At 46.9% G+C, this 21,978-nt stretch overlaps 1 protein-coding gene across 1 annotated transcript in view; it reads left to right on the top strand.

The window, feature by feature from the left end:
• LOC106567530 (protein Jade-1) overlaps nt 1-21,978 on the top strand; it is a 150,722-nt gene that overhangs the window by 5,211 nt on the left and 123,533 nt on the right. The window contains exons 3-4 of the mRNA XM_045693416.1: nt 7,993-8,056; nt 10,171-10,256. Of these exons, the coding sequence (XP_045549372.1) occupies nt 7,993-8,056; nt 10,171-10,256 (150 nt within the window). The remainder of the gene's footprint in view (nt 1-7,992; nt 8,057-10,170; nt 10,257-21,978) is intronic.

The raw sequence follows: 21,978 nt of genomic DNA on the forward strand, positions 1-21,978 counted from the left end.
TTGCAACCTTTCGGTTACTGGCCCAACACTCTAACCACCTAGGGGTTAGATTTAATCCATTGTATACGATGCGAAGGTGACTGACGTTTCCACGACAAACTGACGTCAGTCACCTGCTCACCTTTTTTTAATTATTTATTTATTATTTTTTTGTGGGGTGCTCCAACTCCTTTTTACCTCGAATTGGTCCCTATTTTGTATGTATTTTTTTTTCTCTCTTGGTAAGGCATTCTCATGAATAGGAATGGTTGTTGGCTTGAGCTCATTTCATCGTCCCTGGCTGTTTATCTCCTTACATGTGTAGCGGTGTGTGTTGTAGCGGTGTGTGTTGTAGCGGTGTGTGTTGTAGCCTGTGCGTGTGTGACCATGTACTTGCATGTTTGTGCTTGTTTGTGTGTAAGCGTGTGCATGCATCATGTTTACGTAAGAACGTTTGTGTGTGTGTGCTTTCATGTCTCTGTGTGTGTGTTCTCTGCTGCGGATGGCCCTGCTGTGGCCTGGAATGGATGCTCATTAACTGAGCCTGTCAAGGTCTCAGTGGGAGCCTGCTGTTCAGTGGGCAGAGGGCGGATGAAATCTCTGGAAACGCCAGGAGATGAATGTCTTTCACCCGGCCCGGTGACTCACCAATTGTTATTGAAATATAATTGCGGAGCGGGGGTATGATGCAGGAGGAATGGAAAATGTAGTTTTTTTATTTTCTCCCCTCGGCTGTGAGGCAGGATTGGAACACAAAACACACAGGCTAAACAAACATACATGCAATACATTTCAAAAGGCGTTCCATGTTTTCTTTGACACTGTCCTTCTGAATAAGGGAAATAATAAAGCCAAGCTCCTGTGGCAGTACTGAACAAATGGTACCCTATTCCCTACATAGTGCACTACTTTTGGCCAGAGCCCTATGGGACCTTTTTATATATGAAAAAAGTGCGCTATAAATTGATGCCGTTGGGTACGCAAACTGTGTACCAGACCTTGGATAGAACGCAAGTCCCCAGCCTGTTCAAGAAGGTAATCGGAGGCTTTGCTGATGGTGATACAGTAGGTGGTTGTCAGGTGGCTGTCTTTCCCCCCTGCCCTTTTCACCTTGCATCAAAGCCAGGTAGATTACCCAGCATCTCTAGTTTCCCGGCACATGAAAAGGCTTGAAAAACGGTCAATTTTTATGCCTGCCGGCAGTGCCTGATTACACCAGTCAGTGGCCTCTGTAAAGCAAGTCATCTTTAAAAAGCACCAAGCTTTGGGTTGGTGTCTGTATTTACTGCTGTCCGCTAATAATAAACACAACACCAACCCTTTTACAAGGATAAACATCCAAAAAAGCAGCGTTCATTCTCTGATGGCAACAAATGGTCAAGGCCACAATTTTAGCAATGAAAGGAAACGATAAACGACAATCGGTCCCCTAGGTTTGAACTAATTATTCACCTCAAGGTAAAACAAGTGTCCAGCCAGGAAACTTAAATGGTTGGACATGCAGACATATGCTTGCTTGGGCCCCTGTTGTAAATTAGGGGTGGGGGGGTAAACAGGGTGGTGGTGGGAGGAGGAAGATAAACAGGGCGGTAGCCGGGCCCATGTTAGTGTGAGTGAAGGGCACTGTGCACTCCTCCATCCCTCACTGGGGCTAATGAACTCCTGATGGCAGGGGAGGTGAGAGCAGGGGGATTAATCTCCTCTTTTCCTCCTGCACCAGCCCTCCTCTCCTTCTTCCCTGGTTTTGGCACTCAGGTCCCTTTCATTGTTTGTCAGCACTTTCAGGAGAGGGGGAGAGACTGTAGAAAATGATTTGGTCCTGGTCTTCTCCCCCCCCTCCTTCCCGCTTCCACCTCTTTTAAAAAAAATACGTATTTATTTTTTTCCCCATAATGCAGCAGCATCAATAAATATTGTCTTAATATCTGTGGTTGGACCGGATCCGTGAAGGTGACGTTAAAGGAAATCCATGATCAGTTTGTTGTTCGTGTGTTGGGCTGGTCCCCTGGGGTCGCTGCTGAGGTCATTCAGTGAGGGTGCGGTTGTGTCCCGACATGGCATCCTATTGGCTATGGTCAAAAGTAGTGCACTAAATAGGGAATAGGGTGCCATTTGAAACAGCGGCAGAATCCTCATTGGAGAGTAGCCTACGACTATGCCACACAACGTAGCCCTGGAAGGTGGTGATCTCACAGCGTGACCTCGCCACAGACCAAATGTACCCTAGGGGGAGGGTTTGGCCGGCAGGGATGTTCCTGTCCCATCGCACGCTATCGACTCCTGTGGTGGGCCAGGCGCAATGCACGCTGACACGGTCAAATCAAATTTTATTAGTCACATGCGCCGAATACAACAGGTGTAGACCTTACAGTGAAATGCTTACTCACGAGCCCCTTACCAACAATGCAGTTTAAAAAAAATACGGACAAGAATAAGGGATGAAAGTAATAAGTAATTTTAAAGAGCAGCAGTAAAAAATAACAATATAGACAGGGGGGTACCGGTACAGTGTCAATGTGCGGGAGCACCGGTTAGTTGAGGTAGTATGTACATGTAGGTAGAGTTATTAAAGTGACTATGCATAGATGACAACAGAGTGGCAGTGGTGTGGAGATGGGGGGGAATGCAAATAGTCTGGGTAGCCATTTGACTAGATGGTCGCCAGGTGTATAGTGTTTCCTCCGACACATTGGTGTGGCTGGCTTCCGGGTTAAGTGGGCGTTGTGTCAAGAAGCAGTGCGGCTTGGCCGGGTTATGTTTCGGAAGACGCACGGCTCTCGACTTTAGCCTCCCGTACGGGAGTTGCAGCGACGAGACACGACTGAAACTACCAATTTGGATACCACGAAGTTGGGGAGGAAAAAGGAGATAAAATAATAATAACTTGATTCTTGCGATCCAGACATACAGTGCCTTTGGAAAGTATTCAGACCCATTGACTTTTTCCACCTTTTGTTACAGCCTTATTCTAAAAAGGATAAAATACAAATCCCCAGCAATCTACACGCTACCCAATAATGATGAAGCAAAAACGGGTTTTTAGAATTTTTTTGCAAATGTGTTAAAAACAGATACCTTATTTAACTAAGTATTCAGACCCTTTGCTATGAGACTCAGAATTGAGCTCAGCTGCATCCTGTTTCCATTGATCATCCTTGATGTTTCTACAACTTGATTGGAGTACACCTGTGGTAAATTCAATTGATTGGACATGATTTGGGAAGACACAACTGTCTTTACAAGGTCCCACAGTTGACAGTGTATGTCAGAGCAGAAACCAAGCCATGAGGTCGAATGAATTGTCTGTAGAGCTTCGAGACAGGATTGTGTCGAGGCACAGATCGGGGGAAGGGTACCAAAACATTTTCTGCAGCATTGAATGTCCCCAAGAACATAGTGGCCTCTGTCATTCTTAAATGGAAGAAGTTATGAATCACCAAGACTCTTCCAAGAGCTGGCCGCCTGGCCAAACTGAGCAATCGGGGGAGAAAGGCCTTGGTCAGGGAGGTGACCAAGAACCCGATGGTCACTCTGACAGAGCTCTGGAGTTCCTCTGGGTGACTAGTCAGGATCGAGGGAAATATGAACGGGGCAAAATACAGAGGGATCCTTGATGAAAACCTGCTCAGGACCTCAGACTGGGGAGAAGGTTCACCTTCCAACAGGAAAACGACCCTAAGCACACAGCCAAGACAACGCAGGAGTGGCTTTGGGACAAGTCTCTGAATGTCCTTGAGTGGCCCAGCCAGAGCCCGGACTTGAACCCGATCGAACATCTCTGGAGAGACCTGAAAATAGCTGTGCAGCAACGCTCCCCATCCAACCTGACAGAGCTTGAGAGGATCTGCTGAGAAGAATGGGAGAAACTCCCCAAATACAGGTGTGCCAAGCTTGTAGCGTCATACCCAAGAAGACTCAATTCTGTAATCGCTGCCAAAGGTGCTTCAACAAAGTACTGAGTAAAGGGTCTGAATACTTATATAAATGTGATATTTCAGTTATTTTTTTAATCAATTAGCTAAAGTTTCTAAACTTTAGGGGGGGGTGAAAAACTATTTAAGAAAGTATTCAGACCCCTTAACTTTTACCACATTTTATCTTATTCTAAAATTTCTTAAGGCACTGGATCGTGCCAAAACAAATTCAAATGAATAGAATTCATTGGATAAATCGCCCAGCCCAAATGTGGAAGTGCTCTTGTTTATAATGCCGGCACGGAGCTCTTGTTCCGTCTCAGTTCCTCTTCTGCCATGTGAACCAGTAATAGTTCAAGTGCATTTTCTTGTTCTATGACCTCTTTATTTTTTATACGACATAGTGCTCTCTGAATGAGACCCCCCCCTTTTTTTTCCCTCCTTCTAGGTTTTCGTTGGTGTGTGAGGAAGCATGAGCGCTTTTAGATATGAACTAGAATGAATCTTTTATTCATACCGTGCACACCTTGTGTGTTTGTCTGCTTTTGTGTTTTGTTGCCTTTCTCTCTCTCTGTGTGTGTGTGTGTGTGTGTGTGTGTGTGTTCTAGTTGGGGTGAAGACTCCATGATTCTGCACAGCTGTGCCTGTGATCATGTCATTCACAGAGCCATAGCTGCCTCATTCAGAGGCTCGCAGAGCATCACAACCCCTGCTGGGCTACAGGGTGGTTTACGCCACAACTACTACAAACACACTGCTCTCTCTCTCTAACCTTTATTTAACTAGGCAAGTCAGTTAAGAACAAATTCTTATTTTCAATGATGGCCTAGGAACAGTGGGTTAACTGCCTTGTTCAGGGGCAGAACGACAGATTTGTACCTTGTCAGCTCGGGGATTCGATCTTGCAACCTTTCGGTTGCTAGTCCAACGCTCTAACCACTAGGCTATGCTGCCGCTCTCTCTCTATATCTCCTAGAACTCCCCATCTGTCCTCACTATACCTCTCTCCTTTTCCAAAAATAGCCGACTTGCCGATTCGTTGCGTTCCGGGGAGGCAGAGGATCTGTCTCCCAGGGGTACTGCAGTGATACACTGCTCCCTCTTCGCCTGCCTTGTTTTGTACACACAGCATTAACACTGCACAATGCACCCAGCACTCATGTTGCATACACCCTCCCCTCCGCTTTTTCCATAGAGGGATAGAGGGAGAGAGAGGAGAGGAGGAAAAGGACTGTCAATAAAATAAGAATGAGGGAGAGTGGAGCTTGGTTGCTTGGCTCTCTGGCAGTTTTGCCAGTGGCTCTTTTTACACATTGGCATCTTGTTTAAACCAGCCTAATGACACTGCTGCATCTCCCCCTTACACACACACACACACACACTGGCTGTCACAAACCAGCCTCAGAAACAGTCAGCCTCAGAGAGATGTTGTTTATGAAGCAATTTAAATGCAGGGATTCTTCATCAAGCAGCCTGACCTACTGGATTCTGAACAAATGCTTGGTCATTCTCTGTGTGTGTGTGGGTGTGTGTGGTAATTGCAGATTGGTGCCTGTTATTAATGACATATCAGCTGCCTGACTGTTAGTGCTGTAAATGCCAAGGCATCCTCTCCCTCTATCCTGGGACCTGAAAGTGGCTTGTTGATGGAAAGAAAGGACAGGGAGGACAGGCGGGCTGGGAGGACAGGCAGGCAGGCAGGACAGGCAGGCAGTAACTGTATCCATTTCAGAGGCTCGGTGTCAGAATTAGCCATCTAATGGGCTTGGCAGTCATCTCTCAGCACTCTGAAAGACCGCGCACACACACACACACACACACACACACACACACACACACACACATACACACGGAACTGTCCGGGCAGCCCCCTTTGGCACTGGCAGACAGTTTTGGGATGCAGCCTTTTTAGCCTGCGGCCTCTCAATCCATGCAGCTCAGTCATCACACAGGCCTCCCCAGTGAGTGAGTCAGAGGTGTGTGTGTGTGTGTGTGGGTGGGTCTGGAGATTGGGCGGCTTTGTGCCACACACACACCACCATGCCAATGAGACCAGGGGCAGCAGAGCTAAGGGCCACGGCCCTGTGTGGTGACTCCATGGAGGGACCCGGCGTTGTTTTGGCCCGTCTGCTCTCCTCTCTGTGTAGCAAGAGCAGGCATGAGTACACAATACCACCACTGCTACTACCATTACCGCTACAGATGGAGTGGCACTGCCAGTTTTGCTATGCCGTGCCGCCATTCGGAAGTAGGTGATTTGAGGCATGCGTGGAAAGGGGGGCATTGTGGAGTCACAGTGCAGTAATGTAATCCATCTTGGCCACTGTGCAAGGCATGGTATGCCAACGAGTTCTACAGCTGCACCATCGAGAGCATCCTGACCGGTTGCATCACCGCCTGGTATGGCAACTGCTCGACATCTGACCGTAAGGAGCGACAGAGGGTAGTGTGTATGGCCCAGTACATCACTGGGGTCAAGCTTCCTGCCATCCAGGACTGATATAATAGGCGGTGTCAGAGGAAAGCCCATAAACTTGTCAGAGACTCCAGTCACCCAAGTTATAGACTTGGGTTATAGACCTGAGCACCAAATCTAGGTCCAAAAGGCTCCTTAACAGCTTCTACCCCCCCCAAGCCATAAGACTGCTGAACAATTAATCAAATGGCCACCGGACTATTACATTGCCCCCCCCCCCCATTTGTTTTGTACACTGCTGCTACTCGATGTTGATTATCTATGCATAGTCACTTCACCCCTACCTACATGTACAAATGACCTCTAACCTGTACCCCCGCACACTGACTCGGTACCGGTACCCCCTGTATATAGCCTCGTTATTGTGTTACTTTTTATATATAGTTTTCATTTATTTATTAAATATTTTCTTAACTCTTCTTGAACTGCACTGTCGGTTAAGGGCCTGTAAGTAAGCATTTCACGGTAAAGTCTACACTTGTGGTATTCGGCGCATGTGACAAATACAGTTTGATTTAGATCTCTCAGTGCTGTGGAGCACCTCATTTGTTTTATGGTGCGAAGTCGTCACCGAGGGGACTCCTCCTGCAGAACTGTTCCAACAGTAGAGCACCTCTGGGGGAATCCTGCTCTAAATTAAGAGTTTTAACTGAAAATGGATCTCACACTGGATTTAAAAAAAATAATAAAAAAATGTTGAAGTGGAAAATGCATTCTTTATACATCTGTTATTCATCTTTGGCACCTAGCACAGACTTCTTCCTCTCCATGGCCATGGAAATGTCTCAATCTTAACAAGGATTTTGTTTGATGGAGAAAAATATGGGGGGGGGGGGGGAATAGCGAGAACCTGTGTGATTCTTTTTTTTTCTCACTTTTTCTTCCCCGGTGAAAAGCTGTCGGTCAGACACGCCAGTGTTTTTCCCCTCTGTGAAGGGGAGGCGATGAGTCGCTGTCTTCAACCTACAGTATGAAACATGACTCCCACCACCCACTTGTATTGCTTTCTCTACGTCTTTGATACGGCACTGAGGGTAAAACAATAAAGGAAAAACAACATATCCCTGAGGGATACCTCGGTCACTGAACCTCCAGCGAAGCCAGACAGGAAGTCCATTATGTACTCACCACTACGTAGCAAGTTATTCTAAAGCACAGGGAGTGTGAGAGGCAGCTCTATTTGGAAGTCTAAATGTCACTAGTAAAGTTTACGGCGGGCTGAGGAAGGCAACAGGAAGAGCCCAATATAAGAGGGAAAAGCCCTGTTTTATGGCCACATAAATCTGCGCTCAGTCACTGAAGGCCATAACCCGCTTTTTCCTCTAGTTGTCTTTTGCTGGCTCACTGTACTCTTTCTGTGGATTGATGGGGGAATCAGACATGCATATCTACAGAGCAGATATCCTCATAAAGTCTCGCCCTTCCCCTGTGTTATAACCACCGCTCTGTCTGTCTCTCTCTCTCTCTGCTGCTTTCTCTCTTTGCTCATCTCTGCTTCTTTGTCTGTCTGTCTGTCTGTCTGTCTGTCTGTCTGTCTGTCGCAGCATAGTAACTGTAGCCTGTACTGTGATTGCTGCTGTATACTGATGTGTCTCTGTATTTGATTCTTCTCTTCCCTAACAGATGGAGAGTGAGAAGAAGAGAAGAAAATACTCCACCAGCAGCAATGACTCGGACACCACTGACAGTGAGCTGAAACTTATGTAGTTAGAGATGATAAAAAGGGCTGGAGAGTGAGGGGGGGGGGAATATTGGGGGGAGGTTAATGGAGAGCTAGAAGGGCGGGATTGTCACCATTGGAGACTAATTAGTTAGGAGTGAGTCATGAAAGCTGTACTCTGACTAAACGGGAGAGATTAGGACAGGGCCGACGGCACACTCTGCAGCCAAACGCGAAACACACAGGCAGAATAAACTCCGGGCTCTAAAGAGCAGCTTGGCAGAACATTCTCAGCGGCAGGACCCGTCACTAGTCTGGCCTCGGTTCTGTCCCTAATGGCACCCTATGGGCCCTGGTAGAAAGTAGTGCGCTGTAGGAAATAGGATGCCATTTGCAACACTGCCGATGGCTGGAACAGTCACGAGCCCGGCCTCCTCTCTACTACTCTGACAGTCTGCTGCTTGTCATCTTGTTTTCTCTGCTCGCTGCGTCCCTGACTCTTTGTAGTGGCCTGGGCTCAGATCGAAGACAGAGGCAGTGTATAGATGTTTATGCCTGCATCACCACAACGGCTTCTTCCACTGACTGACTGACTGACTGACTGACTGACTGACTGACTGACTGACTGACTGACTGACTGACTGATCACTGAGAGCCACAATGGTGGTGGCCAAGTGATGGACATATGTATGCTTGTGACGAAGTAGGATGAAATTACCACTAGTCTCTGATCTAAGGTCAGATTAACTATTTATTTTACTTTTGTCCCCAATTTGATTACCTCCCCCAATCATGAATTAATCTGATCTGAGATGTGTGCCTACGGGCAACTCCTACCGCTGGACCAGTGGCCTTAGCTCTGGGCCATGTGCCGGGGGCTACGCTGCTTGATGCTCCCTAAACCAACCAGTGCTTCTGAGTGCCGTTAACACGCCAGTGTCCCGGGCTAGCCTGCATCTGTTCCACATGGGTTTGGGTTATCATGTTCCTAATTGAAGGATCCCAATGATCATTTTTGTCCCTGTGCTACCCCTGGGGCTTGTCATTAAAACAGGCCTTGATGGGTAGCTCTGATTTGCGGTCGCTCTGCAATGTGTGGAGGTACCACACCACAGCCATATCATGTGGACCATTCATAGCCATCCCAACAGACACACACACACACACACACACACTGAGATTACATAATGACGTGGCTCTGAACTCCCTCCTGGTAGTTGGAACAGCACACATTTAAAATAACAACCTGTCACCGTGTACAAATGGAAATGTCAGTTATTGAGGAGATTAGTGTCTCCCGTGTTGCTGCAAGGGACTTTGTGGCTGGCTGAGGTGTGATCTATAAATACCATGACTTGATGACGACCACCGCTCTCCACCTGCCTGCTCGTCTTGACTCGTGGACACACACACACACAGAGTACAGCCGAGCGGAGGATTCATTCTAGGCCTTGGACTTAAACCCACTCATCACAGAGTGACTCTGAAGACAGGAATGACGAGGTCTGCCTCCAGCCCCGTTTAACACCATTCCTAAATATTGGCTGCTTTCCAAACGGCACCTTATCCCGTTATGCACTAGGGCTCTGGTCAAAAGTAATGCGCTATAGGGCATTTGGGACGTTACCCACCACAGGGATTAGGAATATGTTTATCACAAATCAGTTTCTTCTGATGGTTTAATTGTGTTCTGTCTGGTTAATTACCGTTCGGTTCTGGTGTGACGTGGAGGGAAACAAGAGAATGGACTAGTTGGTGGGAAATGATCATTTCACTCTTATGCGATCATATGAAAATCATATAGATGACCTAAAATACAGTAATATCGGGACTTCTATTCCTTCTAGTGAGTGATACTGACCAAATCTAACTCGTTGTTGAAAGGTTCTTCAGCCCATTTAGCGACTCTGTTCTCAGTCTTATCCGCTCATATCACCATCTCTATCCATCCACCTGTCAGTCGTTACTGAACCAAACTAATTATGATCTCTAGGCAAGTCAGTCAGACTTTGAGGCCCTACGTTGTGATCAGTGATTTGAAAATGGCAGCCTCCCGTCTCCTCTGACTGTAAGTCACTCTGGATAAGTTACATGGATGCTGTAAATCTGAAATGTAACTGTTACCGGGGCATTGTTTGCAGGTCAAGTGACCTCCTGGTCCAGGTCCTCCAAGAACACCGGGACCAGCAGCACCTGGGTCAGACAGGAGCACAAGAAACCGTCTGAGGTGAGTGACTGCCAACTCCATGCTATACACAACTCTCTGGTGAGTCTCAAATGGCACCTTATTTCCTTTATAGTGCACTTCTTCTTTTGTCCAGGGTCAGAAATAGTGCACTATATAGGGAATAATGGGCCCTGGTGAGTAGGTTGCCACTTGGGATGCAGACACTGACTAATAATAAATAATACATGGGATTTAAAGTGCCTTTTTAAGAAATCCAAGGCGATTGTACAGCAAGAGAGTAAAAAAAACAAAACAAGGATCAAACTATAGAATAAAAAGAAATGAAAGCTACACAGGGTTTTTTCTGGATCAAAAATAAGCTTAGGTGGTGTCCGGGGGCGTGGCAATGGGTGTGGTCGGCCTGTAGCATGGATACATTTTAGAGGCCCTCATCTTGGTGGTGTGGAGTATTGCATTTTTAAAGCAAATTTTCTGCAGTATCACATTCTGCGATGGAGCTGAGAAAATCTATTTCATACATTTGTCTAATGCTGTGTTTTGCTCAAACATAACAACTAAATCAATACTGCGAAATTAATTGTTTTGGGACTTTTTAAATATCCCTGGCTGTCTAGCTTTTATTTTGGGGATTGTTAATTCTCAAAGATTATAATATTTCCAAGTATTAAGGGTCCATTATCATTTCTACATACTTTATATCTGTGTTTTTAGTTGTTTTAAGTTTACACTGAAAGCGTTTTCCATCCCGAAAACAAATTTCTTAAGAGTATAGACACAGACAGATATTTTACACCCTTAGGCGGCCCACCCAAGGATTTCAATGGCAGAAAAATCCCTGGCTACTTAGCTTAAGCTGAGTAAGGGCTGAGGGGAAAGCCAGACTTAACTAGTCGGTTTTTAGTCAATCACTCAATCACACTTATTTATAAAGCCCTTTTTTACATCAGCAGTTGTCAAAGTGCTTATATAGAAACCCGGGGGGGGGGGGTCGAGTCAAGGGATACTTTGGCCCTGTTCAGGGTTGCAGCTGGCTGGGGGCAGAGAGTTGCAGAGTTTGGGGGGCAACAGCGCTGAAAGCCCGGACCCCATGGTGCACAGTCTTGTTTTGGGGATGGTGAGTAGTCCAGCAGGTCAGCAGGTCAGATACGAGGGGCAAGGCCACGGAGTGCCTTGTAGGTGTGGCGTAGGATCTTGTAGGTAATGCGGAATTTGACAGGGAGCCAGTGAAGGTGGTGGGGCTGATGTGTTCCCAGGGTTTGATGTGTGTGTGTGTGTGTGTGATGACCCTGGCAGTGGAGTTCTGAACGTACTGGAGCCTATATAGGGCTTTGCCCGGACACCCCGAATAGGACTCCAATGCAGTAGTCCAGACGTGATGTAACAAAGGCATGTATGAGGGTCTCCACTACCTGGTCCGTGAGGGATGGTCGGAGTCGGGAGATGTTGAGGAGGTGGAAGAAGGCTGATTTTGGTGATGGACTTGATGTGTGACTCGAAGGAGAGAGTGGGGTCCAGGATGACACCCAGGTTTCAGACCGCTGTCGATGGGCAGATGGCGCAGCCGTCAATGGACATCACGAGGTCAGACACTTTCTTGAGGGGAGTCTTGGGAGCCACCAGCATGACCTCGGTTTTATTGCTGTTGAGTTTGAGTAGTTTGGATGTCATCCAGTTTTTGGTATCCTGGAGACGGGGGAGGGAGGTGAGAGGTGGGTTTGGCGTGGATGTAAGTTTGGGTGTCATCCACATAGCAGTGGAAGTTGAGAACATGGCAGCGGATGACGTGGCCCAGGGGAAGCATGTATATGATGAACAGCAGGGGTCCAAGCACGGAACCCTGAGGCACGCCTTGGTTGACGGGGGCTGGGGGGGGATTTGGAGTCTCCAAAGGACAAGTACTGTTTCCAGGAAGCCGGGTAGGACCGGAACCAGTTGAGTGGCGTTCGGACCGTATCCATGCTGTTGTGGAGGATACAGTGGCAGAAGCTGTCATAGGCAGCAGAGAGGTCAAGTAGGATAAGGATATTGAAGTGGCGAGAGTCAGCGCTAATTAGGAGGTTGTTGAACACTTTTACCAGTGCAGTCTCTGTGCCTGGAACCCTGATTTGAAGCGGTTCATACATGTCATGGCTGGTAATTGTTCAAGTTATCGGGGTCCAGTAACTGAAGCTGCTGGTAAATGTAATATATTTTTTGACTGAAAAAGGTCCAGAAACATACTGCACACTTCAAGAGAGGCATTGATGGAGGAGTAATCCAGGGGCTGGAGTAGTCTGATAGTTGAGAAAAGGGTTCCAGGATTGCCTTGGCCGTTATTGATGAGGTTGTAGTATACTGATTTTGCCTGGGAGAGAGCATCCTTGTAGTCCTTGACATGCTCCTTGTAAGCCTCTACGTGACCTGTGAGACCAGATTCTTTATAGACCCTCTCCAGTTGTCGGCCAGTGGACTTCAAAGAACACAGCTTGGGGGTAAAACCCTCTGGGAGCAGATAAGGAGAAGGAGACAGTCCTAGTTTCCAGATGGGCAACGGCGTCAAAGCTGGAGGAGAGGAGTGTGTCATAGCGAGACACGAGCTCCACGGCAGAGGACGGAAGAGGATCGGGACTGTTGTGTTTTTGAAGCCTGTTTCCTAGGACGGCTGTGCTGACAGTTTTATTGTTCCTGTATGTAATGGTCCGTTTTTTGCCGCAGCTTGGAAAGATCCAGGCCACGCAGGCTGGAGGGCGTAAAGCCTGTTGAACATGAGGTCCAGAACATGGCCTTTGTCAATGTGTTGAAAACTGTACATGCTGTGGAATGTTGAAACAGTCCAGGAGAGATAGGAACTTGGCAGAAAAGCCACCATTGTTGGAGTTGACATGGATGTTGAAGTCACCCAACAGTAGGGTAGAAGGTGACATGGATGTTGAAGTCGCCCAACAGTAGGGTAGAAGGTGACATGGATGTTGAAGTCGCCCAACAGTAGGGTCAGAAGGTGACATGGATGTTGAAGTCGCCCAACAGTAGGGTAGAAGGTGACATGGATGTTGAAGTCGCCCAACAGTAGGGTAGAAGGTGACATGGATGTTGAAGTCGCCCAACAGTAGGGTAGAAGGTGACATGGATGTTGAAGTCGCCCAACAGTAGGGGTAGAAGGTGACATGGATGTTGAAGTCACCCAACAGTAGGGTAGAAGTTGACATGGATGTTGAAGTCACCCAACAGTAGGGTAGAAGGTGACATGGATGTTGAAGTCGCCCAACAGTAGGGTAGAAGGTGACATGGATGTTGAAGTCGCCCAACAGTAGGGTAGAAGGTGACATGGATGTTGAAGTCGCCCAACAGTAGGGTAGAAGGTGACATGGATGTTGAAGTCGCCCAACAGTAGGGTAGAAGGTGACATGGATGTTGAAGTCACCCAACAGTAGGGTAGAAGGTGACATGGATGTTGAAGTCGCCCAACAGTAGGGTAGAAGGTGACATGGATGTTGAAGTCACCCAACAGTAGGGTAGAAGGTGACATGGATGTTGAAGTCACCCAACAGTAGGGTAGAAGGTGACATGGATGTTGAAGTCACCCAACAGTAGGGTAGAAGGTGACATGGATGTTGAAGTCACCCAACAGTAGGGTAGAAGGTGACATGGATGTTGAAGTCACCCAACAGTAGGGTAGAAGGTGACATGGATGTTGAAGTCACCCAACAGTAGGGTAGAAGGTGACATGGATGTTGAAGTCACCCAACAGTAGGGTAGAAGGTGACATGGATGTTGAAGTCACCCAACAGTAGGGTAGAAGGTGACATGGATGTTGAAGTCACCCAACAGTAGGGTAGAAGGTGACATGGATGTTGAAGTCACCCAACAGTAGGGTAGAAGGTGACATGGATGTTGAAGTCACCCAACAGTAGGGTAGAAGGTGACATGGATGTTGAAGTCACCCAACAGTAGGGTAGAAGGTGACATGGAGCAGACGGATATGAGGACCTCTGAGATTAACATAGAGGAGCGTTGTGGGAGGGCGGGAGATGAGCACAACTTGCTGAGGATGAGGACCAGCCATGCTAAATGCCAGACGTTCAAAAGATGTGGCATTCGGTATGGGAAGCACTTTGATGTCTGGTACGATGGATAACAGCAAGCTCCCCGCCCGACCCACAGAGCGAGGTTATTGTAGGTACACACAGCCTGGTGGAGTAGCTTGATTAAGCACCAGAAAGTAATTTGGCTGCTGCCAGGTTTCTGTTAAGCACATCACGTCGGTATCTTTATCCAGGATAGCATTATAAACCAACCGTCGTTTTGTTATTGGAGAGAGCGAAAGTTGAACAGCGCAAACGAGTTGTATTTGGTAGGAGAGGAGGAGGCATGGTGAACAGAGCTGTCCACTTTAGCCAAAGCTTTAAGGCAGCTTAGATTTGCACCAGGGCAGTTCATGTTACAGTTCAGTGACTCACTGTGTATGTATTTTCTGCGCGGTGTGTGTATTTTCTGCGCGAGCACTATGGCAGTAGGCATCCCGACGCACAATCCCTAGGTCGCGGCGCGCCCGTAGGGAAAACGGGGCTTTAATCCGGGCAGAATGAAAGTGGTAGAGTTCGGCAAGGAGTACCTTATCCGTGTCATGATGGCATCCCGATCCAGGCATGGGGCAGGCCAGTGAGTGGTCCTGGGGTACAGTAGATCCCCACAGCAGAGGAGCCAAGGCAGTAGTAGTAGTAGAATCCACATCACTGTACAGAAACACACCGATAGCTCCTGGCAGCTAGTTGGAATCCAGTTGGCTAGTGTCTAAATAGCTTAATAAGTGGTAGGAATCCAGAATACTTGTGGGATCTAACTGTATAGTTATCCGAGGAAGGCAACTCTGCTGGTAGACAACCCGCAAAACGAAGGTTTAGTTGGTAGTAGTCAGGTAAACGGACAGGATTGCTTTTTTTTTTTACAAACTAACGCTCAGCAAGCAAGACTCCACAGGCAACAAAAGGTGGAACTATTAGGCAACAAATCCTGTTGAGCAAAAATCACAATGATCAACGCTAAGTAGCAAACAATATCGAAGTTTCAAGAGGATAAGCGGTAGCCAAAGCACGCCAGCGTACTCCCGGAAATGGCTGACTGACCTACTGACTGATTGTGACTGGTGATTAGGTTGTTGGCGTCCCATGAGGTAATGATAATGTGACTGATTGATTGCTGATTTATGTTGTGAGCCTGTTGCTGTAGTGGTGGTGGGATAATGGTGGATGATGTCCTCATGAGTTTACTGGTGTTTATGGTGTGGTGGGTCTGTTGAGGTAATAATAATCCACTGAGGATAATGACCGTGTGATAATGACAGTGCAGTAATGCACTGTTTGTTCCTACAGTAGATGTCCTTGTGAGCTGTGCATTGTGGGATGTGTTGGAATCTGTACACCATGTGTGCATCCCAAATGGAACCATAAACCCTATGTGGTGCACTATTTTTCACCAAAGCCCGATGAGTGAAAAGGATGCCATTTGGGATGTAATCCCATGACTTACCTGGGTGGTCCTTTGCAGTAGGCCTTGCTTTTTCGAAGAATGTCCACCACTTCATATTTTGGTTTAAAAGCTAACAATTTAACAATTTGAATAAACCAAGTGAATCCAGTGACGATATGATTATGGGTTTGCTGGCTAATTATCAGGTTGGGTACCCATAGGTCCATGAAAGGTAGGCACTATGGGATTTTAAATGACCGGGCAACATAGTGCACTACTTCTGACCCTATGTAGGGTATAGAGTGCCATTTGGGACTAAGCCCTAAATAGAAAGATGGCATGAACCTCCTAAAAAGCAGTACCTACGTTTCCTTCCAGATGATATGTTAGGAAGCGCTCTCTCACCACAGGGTAGGCTGCTGAAATTAAAGCCACTCTCAGTAATTACAAGGTTTCTCCTGCAGTCAAAGCTGAGCCCTGTTAGCCTACTTTTTGCTTCAGATGCTTGGCTTGGGAAGTGTGGAGGATGGTATGAGAAGTAGGCCCTAACTACACTTGCACTAGTCTGTTATAAGAAGGAAGGAGACTTTTGAGCTCTCCATAATTGTAAGTATATGAACAAAATATACAAATCCTTTTTTTTAAATTCAAACTACAACAGTAGGCTGTATTTGTGCCATCTGTTATGTTGCCATGTTATTATGCAAGGATCTTGTCATTGTTTCGGAGGGATTTGATTTGAAGTGTCGTTCCTTAGACTAGTCTGGAGCAAGGACACTGTGAACCAGTCGTGTGTTGACTGGCTTTGACAATTCAAAATCAGGGCTTTAGCTAGATCCCTTTGTTGTGTCTCTGGAGGATGCTGTGACAGTTGTCAACATTCTACCAACATCGACAAGGGCACACAGAGCCTTTCCTCAGGCTCTAACAGTTCTACAGAATGTTTTTATTCATATGGCTCATGTTCATTTGTGATTCTTTGGGGAACTTTGCTTGTTTACCGCTTGATAAATAGCTGCTGGCTAAAATATGGAAATGTAATGACAATGTTGTCCTCCTGTGTGTCATGATTGAGTAAATGTAAATGCCCATGTTCTAATTTATTGTAATGCTGAATAAAGGATTGTTTGTCTTGAATGAAGTCCATAGGTGTGAACGTGTTTTAGTATGCGTTATGTAGATTTTATTAGGGCTCAGTGGGGTTCAGTTTCCATATGCTTCTTAGCCAGTATTCTCAATACCTACGTACTCCGTGGTTTCAATACTAACGTGCTGAAGAATGACTAATATTAGGAAACAAGATCTCTCCCACTCTACGCCCAGAGGAAGGAAGTTGCCTTTGCAGAGCATGCAGGTGTGAAACTCGCTCACACAGGGGAAGGGATGGGTGGGGTGTCCGAGTCTCCGACAGTCGCCCAGCTGCTGGAGCTCATTAAGGCGGGTAGAAACAGCTGTGCAGATCCACGGCAAACAGCTGCATGAATGCATAGATAGGGGTGCCCTGTCCCGCCCCCCGAGTGAGCGAGCTAGTGTGCTCTGCCTGGCTGCCAGTGCCAGGCCCAGTGAATGGCTGAGTGGCCTGCCTAGCTGGTTGGATGTCACTGGTCCGCGCTGCTTCGCATGTCGACACCAACCGGATGAGAAACGGGCTCCAAGATCCCCGCCAGCCACCCTATTAAAATATCAATGTAAGCACTGTGGTCTGGTGCCAGGTAGAAGAATCCTTACTGCTGCAAAGAAACCATCTGAAATCGTCAACTGATGCCAAGAAGACTAGAGATGGACGAGGAGCCTGGATTCTCTGTTCTCAGGCGCAGGCAAGCCAAGCTGGTAAAATGGAGATGCTTATCCGAGTGCACGCATCCAATCACGCAGTGTGTTTTGTTCTTCGGTCATGCGTGACACCTCTATTTTACTCTGCAGTTTTCCGTGATCTTCATGGCAACAGATCTGATGGTTGGATACCTGGGTGGGGTAGGCAGCTCTGGCTGGGCTTTTTGGTGCTGGGAGGGAAATGGAGAAAGAGAAAGTGTTCTGGCACATTAAGTGTCACAAACAGCGTCTTCAAAGCGGTAGTCTTGGTTTGACCCAGGACCTGGTATCTGTAGGGGAAAAGCGGCCTAATGTTTGCTATTATCTCCCTCCCAGTACTGCTGGCTCTGCATGCCTAATTGATCCAGAAGAGGCTCTTCTCTTTGTTTCGCTCTGATAAGTGCAAATCATGCTCCCCTCAGCCAATTCTGCATTGTTGCTGCACTGGCCACTCTCAAGGACATTGTGAGCTATTCAAGGGGCCAGAGTTTTCCTTAATCTCTGTTTTATTGAAAGTTTGTGGAAGGAACTTTTTTATTGAGTAACTGAATCTTAGCTAGAAAAGCAAAAACGGAAGACATTTAAGTTGACATAGGATGTCTCTGCAGCATCTTGCCATGTATTTTCATAGCTTACATTTAGGATGCAGTCAACCCTAACTATGGCCTCGTCGGACATGCCAAACTTTTCGGGACAGTTGAGTTGGCCGACCTTCATGTCACTGACGTTTGATATTGGGTTAAATGCAGGAATTTAGTGGAGGGTGAACGACGTTTACACACCTTTTTTATTTGTGGTGAGGCTGAGGCAGGCTGCAATGCATGCAGAGGAGACATGGAGAAAAAGGTAACAAGCAAGCAGATTAGAGGGGTTAGTACAATGGTTCCCAAACTTGGTGTCAGGGCCCCATGTGGGGTCCCTTGAGAGAATCTGTGCTAATCTTATTAAACACATTTTTAAGAACTTAAAACAAAAGTTGTTTAAATATGAACATCTCTCCATGGCCTTCCATCCTTAATAAGCCTACATTAAAATGCAAACAGTACGGTTCTAAAAATGTTATACGTTTTCGTTCATATCGGTAGTTGTTCGTCTGCAGCATCCCACTGCTGGCTTGCCTCTGCTGGCTTGCCTATGAAGCTAAGCAGGCTTGGTCCTGGTCGGTCCCTGGATGAGAACCCAGATGCTGCTGGAAGTGGTGTTGGAGGGCCAGTATGAGGCACTCTCTTGCAGCTGGTCTAAAAAAATATACACTGCTCAAAAAAATAAAGGGAACACTTAAACAACACAATGTAACTCCAAGTCAATCACACTTCTGTGAAATCAAACTGTCCACTTAGGAAGCAACACTGATTAACAATACATTTCACATGCTGTTGTGCAAATGGAATAGACAACAGGTGGAAATTATAGGCAATTAGCAAGACACCCCCAATAAAGGAGTGGTTCTGCAGGTGGGGACCACAGACCACTTCTCAGTTCCTATGCTTCCTGGCTGATGTTTTGGTCACTTTTGAATGCTGGCGGTGCTTTCACTCTAGTGGTAGCATGAGACGGAGTCTACAACCCACACAAGTGGCTCAGGTAGTGCAGCTCATCCAGGATGGCAAATCAATGCGAGCTGTGGCAAGAAGGTTTGCTGTGTCTGTCAGCGTAGTGTCCAGAGCATGGAGGCGCTACCAGGAGACAGGCCAGTACATCAGGAGACGTGGAGGAGGTCGTAGGAGGGCAACAACCCAGCAGCAGGACCGCTACCTCTGCCTTTGTGCAAGGAGGAGCACTGCCAGAGCCCTGCAAAATGACCTCCAGCAGGCCACAAATGTGCATGTGTCTGCTCAAACGGTCAGAAACAGACTCCATGAGGGTGGTATGAGGGCCCGACGTCCACAGGTGGGGGTTGTGCTTACAGCCCAACACCGTGCAGGACGTTTGGCATTTCCCAGAGAACACCAAGATTGGCAAATTCGCCACTGGCGCCCTGTGCTCTTCACAGATGAAAGCAGGTTCACACTGAGCACGTGACAGACGTGCAGAGTCTGGAGACGCCGTGGAGAACGTTCTGCTGCCTGCAACATCCTCCAGCATGACCGGTTTGGCGGTGGGTCAGTCATGGTGTGGGGTGGCATTTCTTTGGGGGGCCGCACAGCCCTCCATGTGCTCGCCAGAGGTAGCCTGACTGCCATTAGGTACCGAGATGAGATCCTCAGACCCCTTGTGAGACCATATGCTGGTGCGGTTGGCCCTGGGTTCCTCCTAATGCAAGACAATGCTAGACCTCATGTGGCTGGAGTGTGTCAGCAGTTCTTGCAAGAGGAAGGCATTGATGCTATGGACTGGCCCGCCCGTTCCCTAGACCTGAATCCAATTGAGCACATCTGGGACATCATGTCTCGCTCCATCCACCAACGCCACGTTGCACCACAGACTGTCCAGGAGTTGGCGGATGCTTTAGTCCAGGTCTGGGAGGAGATCCCTCAGGAGACCATCCGCCACCTCATCAGGAGCATGCCCAGGCATTGTAGGGAGGTCATACAGGCACGTGGAGGCCACACACACTACTGAGCCTCATTTTGACTTGTTTTAAGGACATTACATCAAAGTTGGATCAGCCTGTAGTGTGGTTTTCCACTTTAATTTTGAGTGTGACTTCAAATCCAGACCTCCATGGGTTGATAAATTGGATTTCCATTGATTATTTTTGTGATTTTGTTGTCAGCACATTCAACTATGTAAAGAAAAAAGTATTTAATAAGATTGTTTATTTCATTCAGATCTAGGATGTGTTGTTTAAGTGTTCCCTTTATTTTTTGGAGCAGTATATAATATCCCAGGGCAGTGATTGGGGACATTGCCCTGTGTAGGGTGCTGTCCTTCAGGTGGGATGTTAAACGGGAGTCCTGACTCTCTGTGGTCACTAAAGATCGCATTGCACTTATCGTAAGAGTAGGGCGTTAACCCCGGTGTCCTGGCTAAATTCCCAATCTGGTTCTCATACCTAATCATCCCCAGCTTCCAATTGGCTAATTTTTTATGAATCTTGTTCTGGAGGCACAGAGTCATAAAATCTGATTTTAAACCCAACCTTAACCACACTGCTAACACTAATGCTTAACTCTAACCTTATATTCAGACCAAAATTCTGATGTTTGTTTTCAGAAATGTTTACAATATTGCCAATTTTGACTTTGCTGCTGGCCTATCTGAAGAGAAATCGCTCAGTTTTGCCTTAAGAACAAAACTCATGGCAATAAACGTCCACCAGGTCATTTCAATGCCATTTTAGAAAATGCAGACAGTGCCGACATATTACGCATGATGATATTTGCATTCGCTGTGTTGTGTGGGATATTGGCCCATTTGTTGTACCTCTTTTCTTTTGATGCACTTGTGAACGTGGGAGAGTTGACGATTGGGATCTGTTTGAATTGCGCGTGCTCTCAAAGAGCCGTATACAGGAAGGCTACTGTGTTACTGAAGGACGTGACCTTTGAATTAGGCTTACAATTAAAGTGATTTAGAAGAGCTTTGCTCAGTCAACCATAATTCACAGCTATTTGTGAAGAAGCCTGTCATTCACTGAAGAAGACTAAATGGGCTCATTTCAGAAGTGGATTGTTACAGAAATGACACCGAAACTAAATCAAACTCTTAATATTTTTTGGAATGTGTTCAGTGTTTCCCCCAGGATTTTTTTCTTCTTTTCACTGCTTTTGGGGGATCGGGGACATGCCCACTCCCTCCCCCATCATATTTATTTTGTAAACAAATGTGAGAAGGTCAACTCTTACTTTTTTTTAAAGGACATTCTACTCCAAAATGCATGAAAATGTAAATGTGTTGACACCATCTGAAATATAACTGATGCACTGTAGGGAGATGAGGAGCAAAGTGGTGGCTGTGTGCTCGTGGCTCTCATTTGCACCACTGCTCGCTCTGTTTGCTACACTTGTACTTGTCACTCTGACTTTTTTTTTAAAGGGAGTGTTCCTTCATATTGCACGCAGACATAAAAATGGTATCCAGAATTGGTATAACTCCTGGATATGTCAAAAGAGGGCTTAATTGCCAAAATCTCACACTATCCCTTTAAAAGCGCATCTCTGCAAAAAATATAATAATTAAGCCAGGGCGCCGCTGCTAAATGAATATAGGGTAAACACAGGTGACTGTGGCTTTTCTGTACGACAGTACATGCTCTTCTGTGGTTCTGTAAAGGATATAGCTATAGCCTAGCTGATCTCTCAGCTCACTCGCGCGCACACACACATCACATCCACCCTGAGCCAGGGGTTATCCAGTGAGCCAGAGGAAATCCTCCCTGCCTCTACAGAGAGAATAACCTCACCTTGGGAACGGGAAAAGACGGACTCTCCTGATCTCAGGGACGGTTCAGCGCGCACACAGCAACCCAACCCGGCGAACATGCTGTCCCAGCAGTCCCTTCTTTTCTGACTGACTGTCTCCCTGCCCCGGCATATACTCTGTTCCATGTCCAAGAGCTTGC

Source organism: Salmo salar, chromosome ssa13 (genome assembly GCF_905237065.1).
Source record: "Salmo salar chromosome ssa13, Ssal_v3.1, whole genome shotgun sequence".
Classification (NCBI taxonomy): Eukaryota; Metazoa; Chordata; class Actinopteri; order Salmoniformes; family Salmonidae; genus Salmo; species Salmo salar.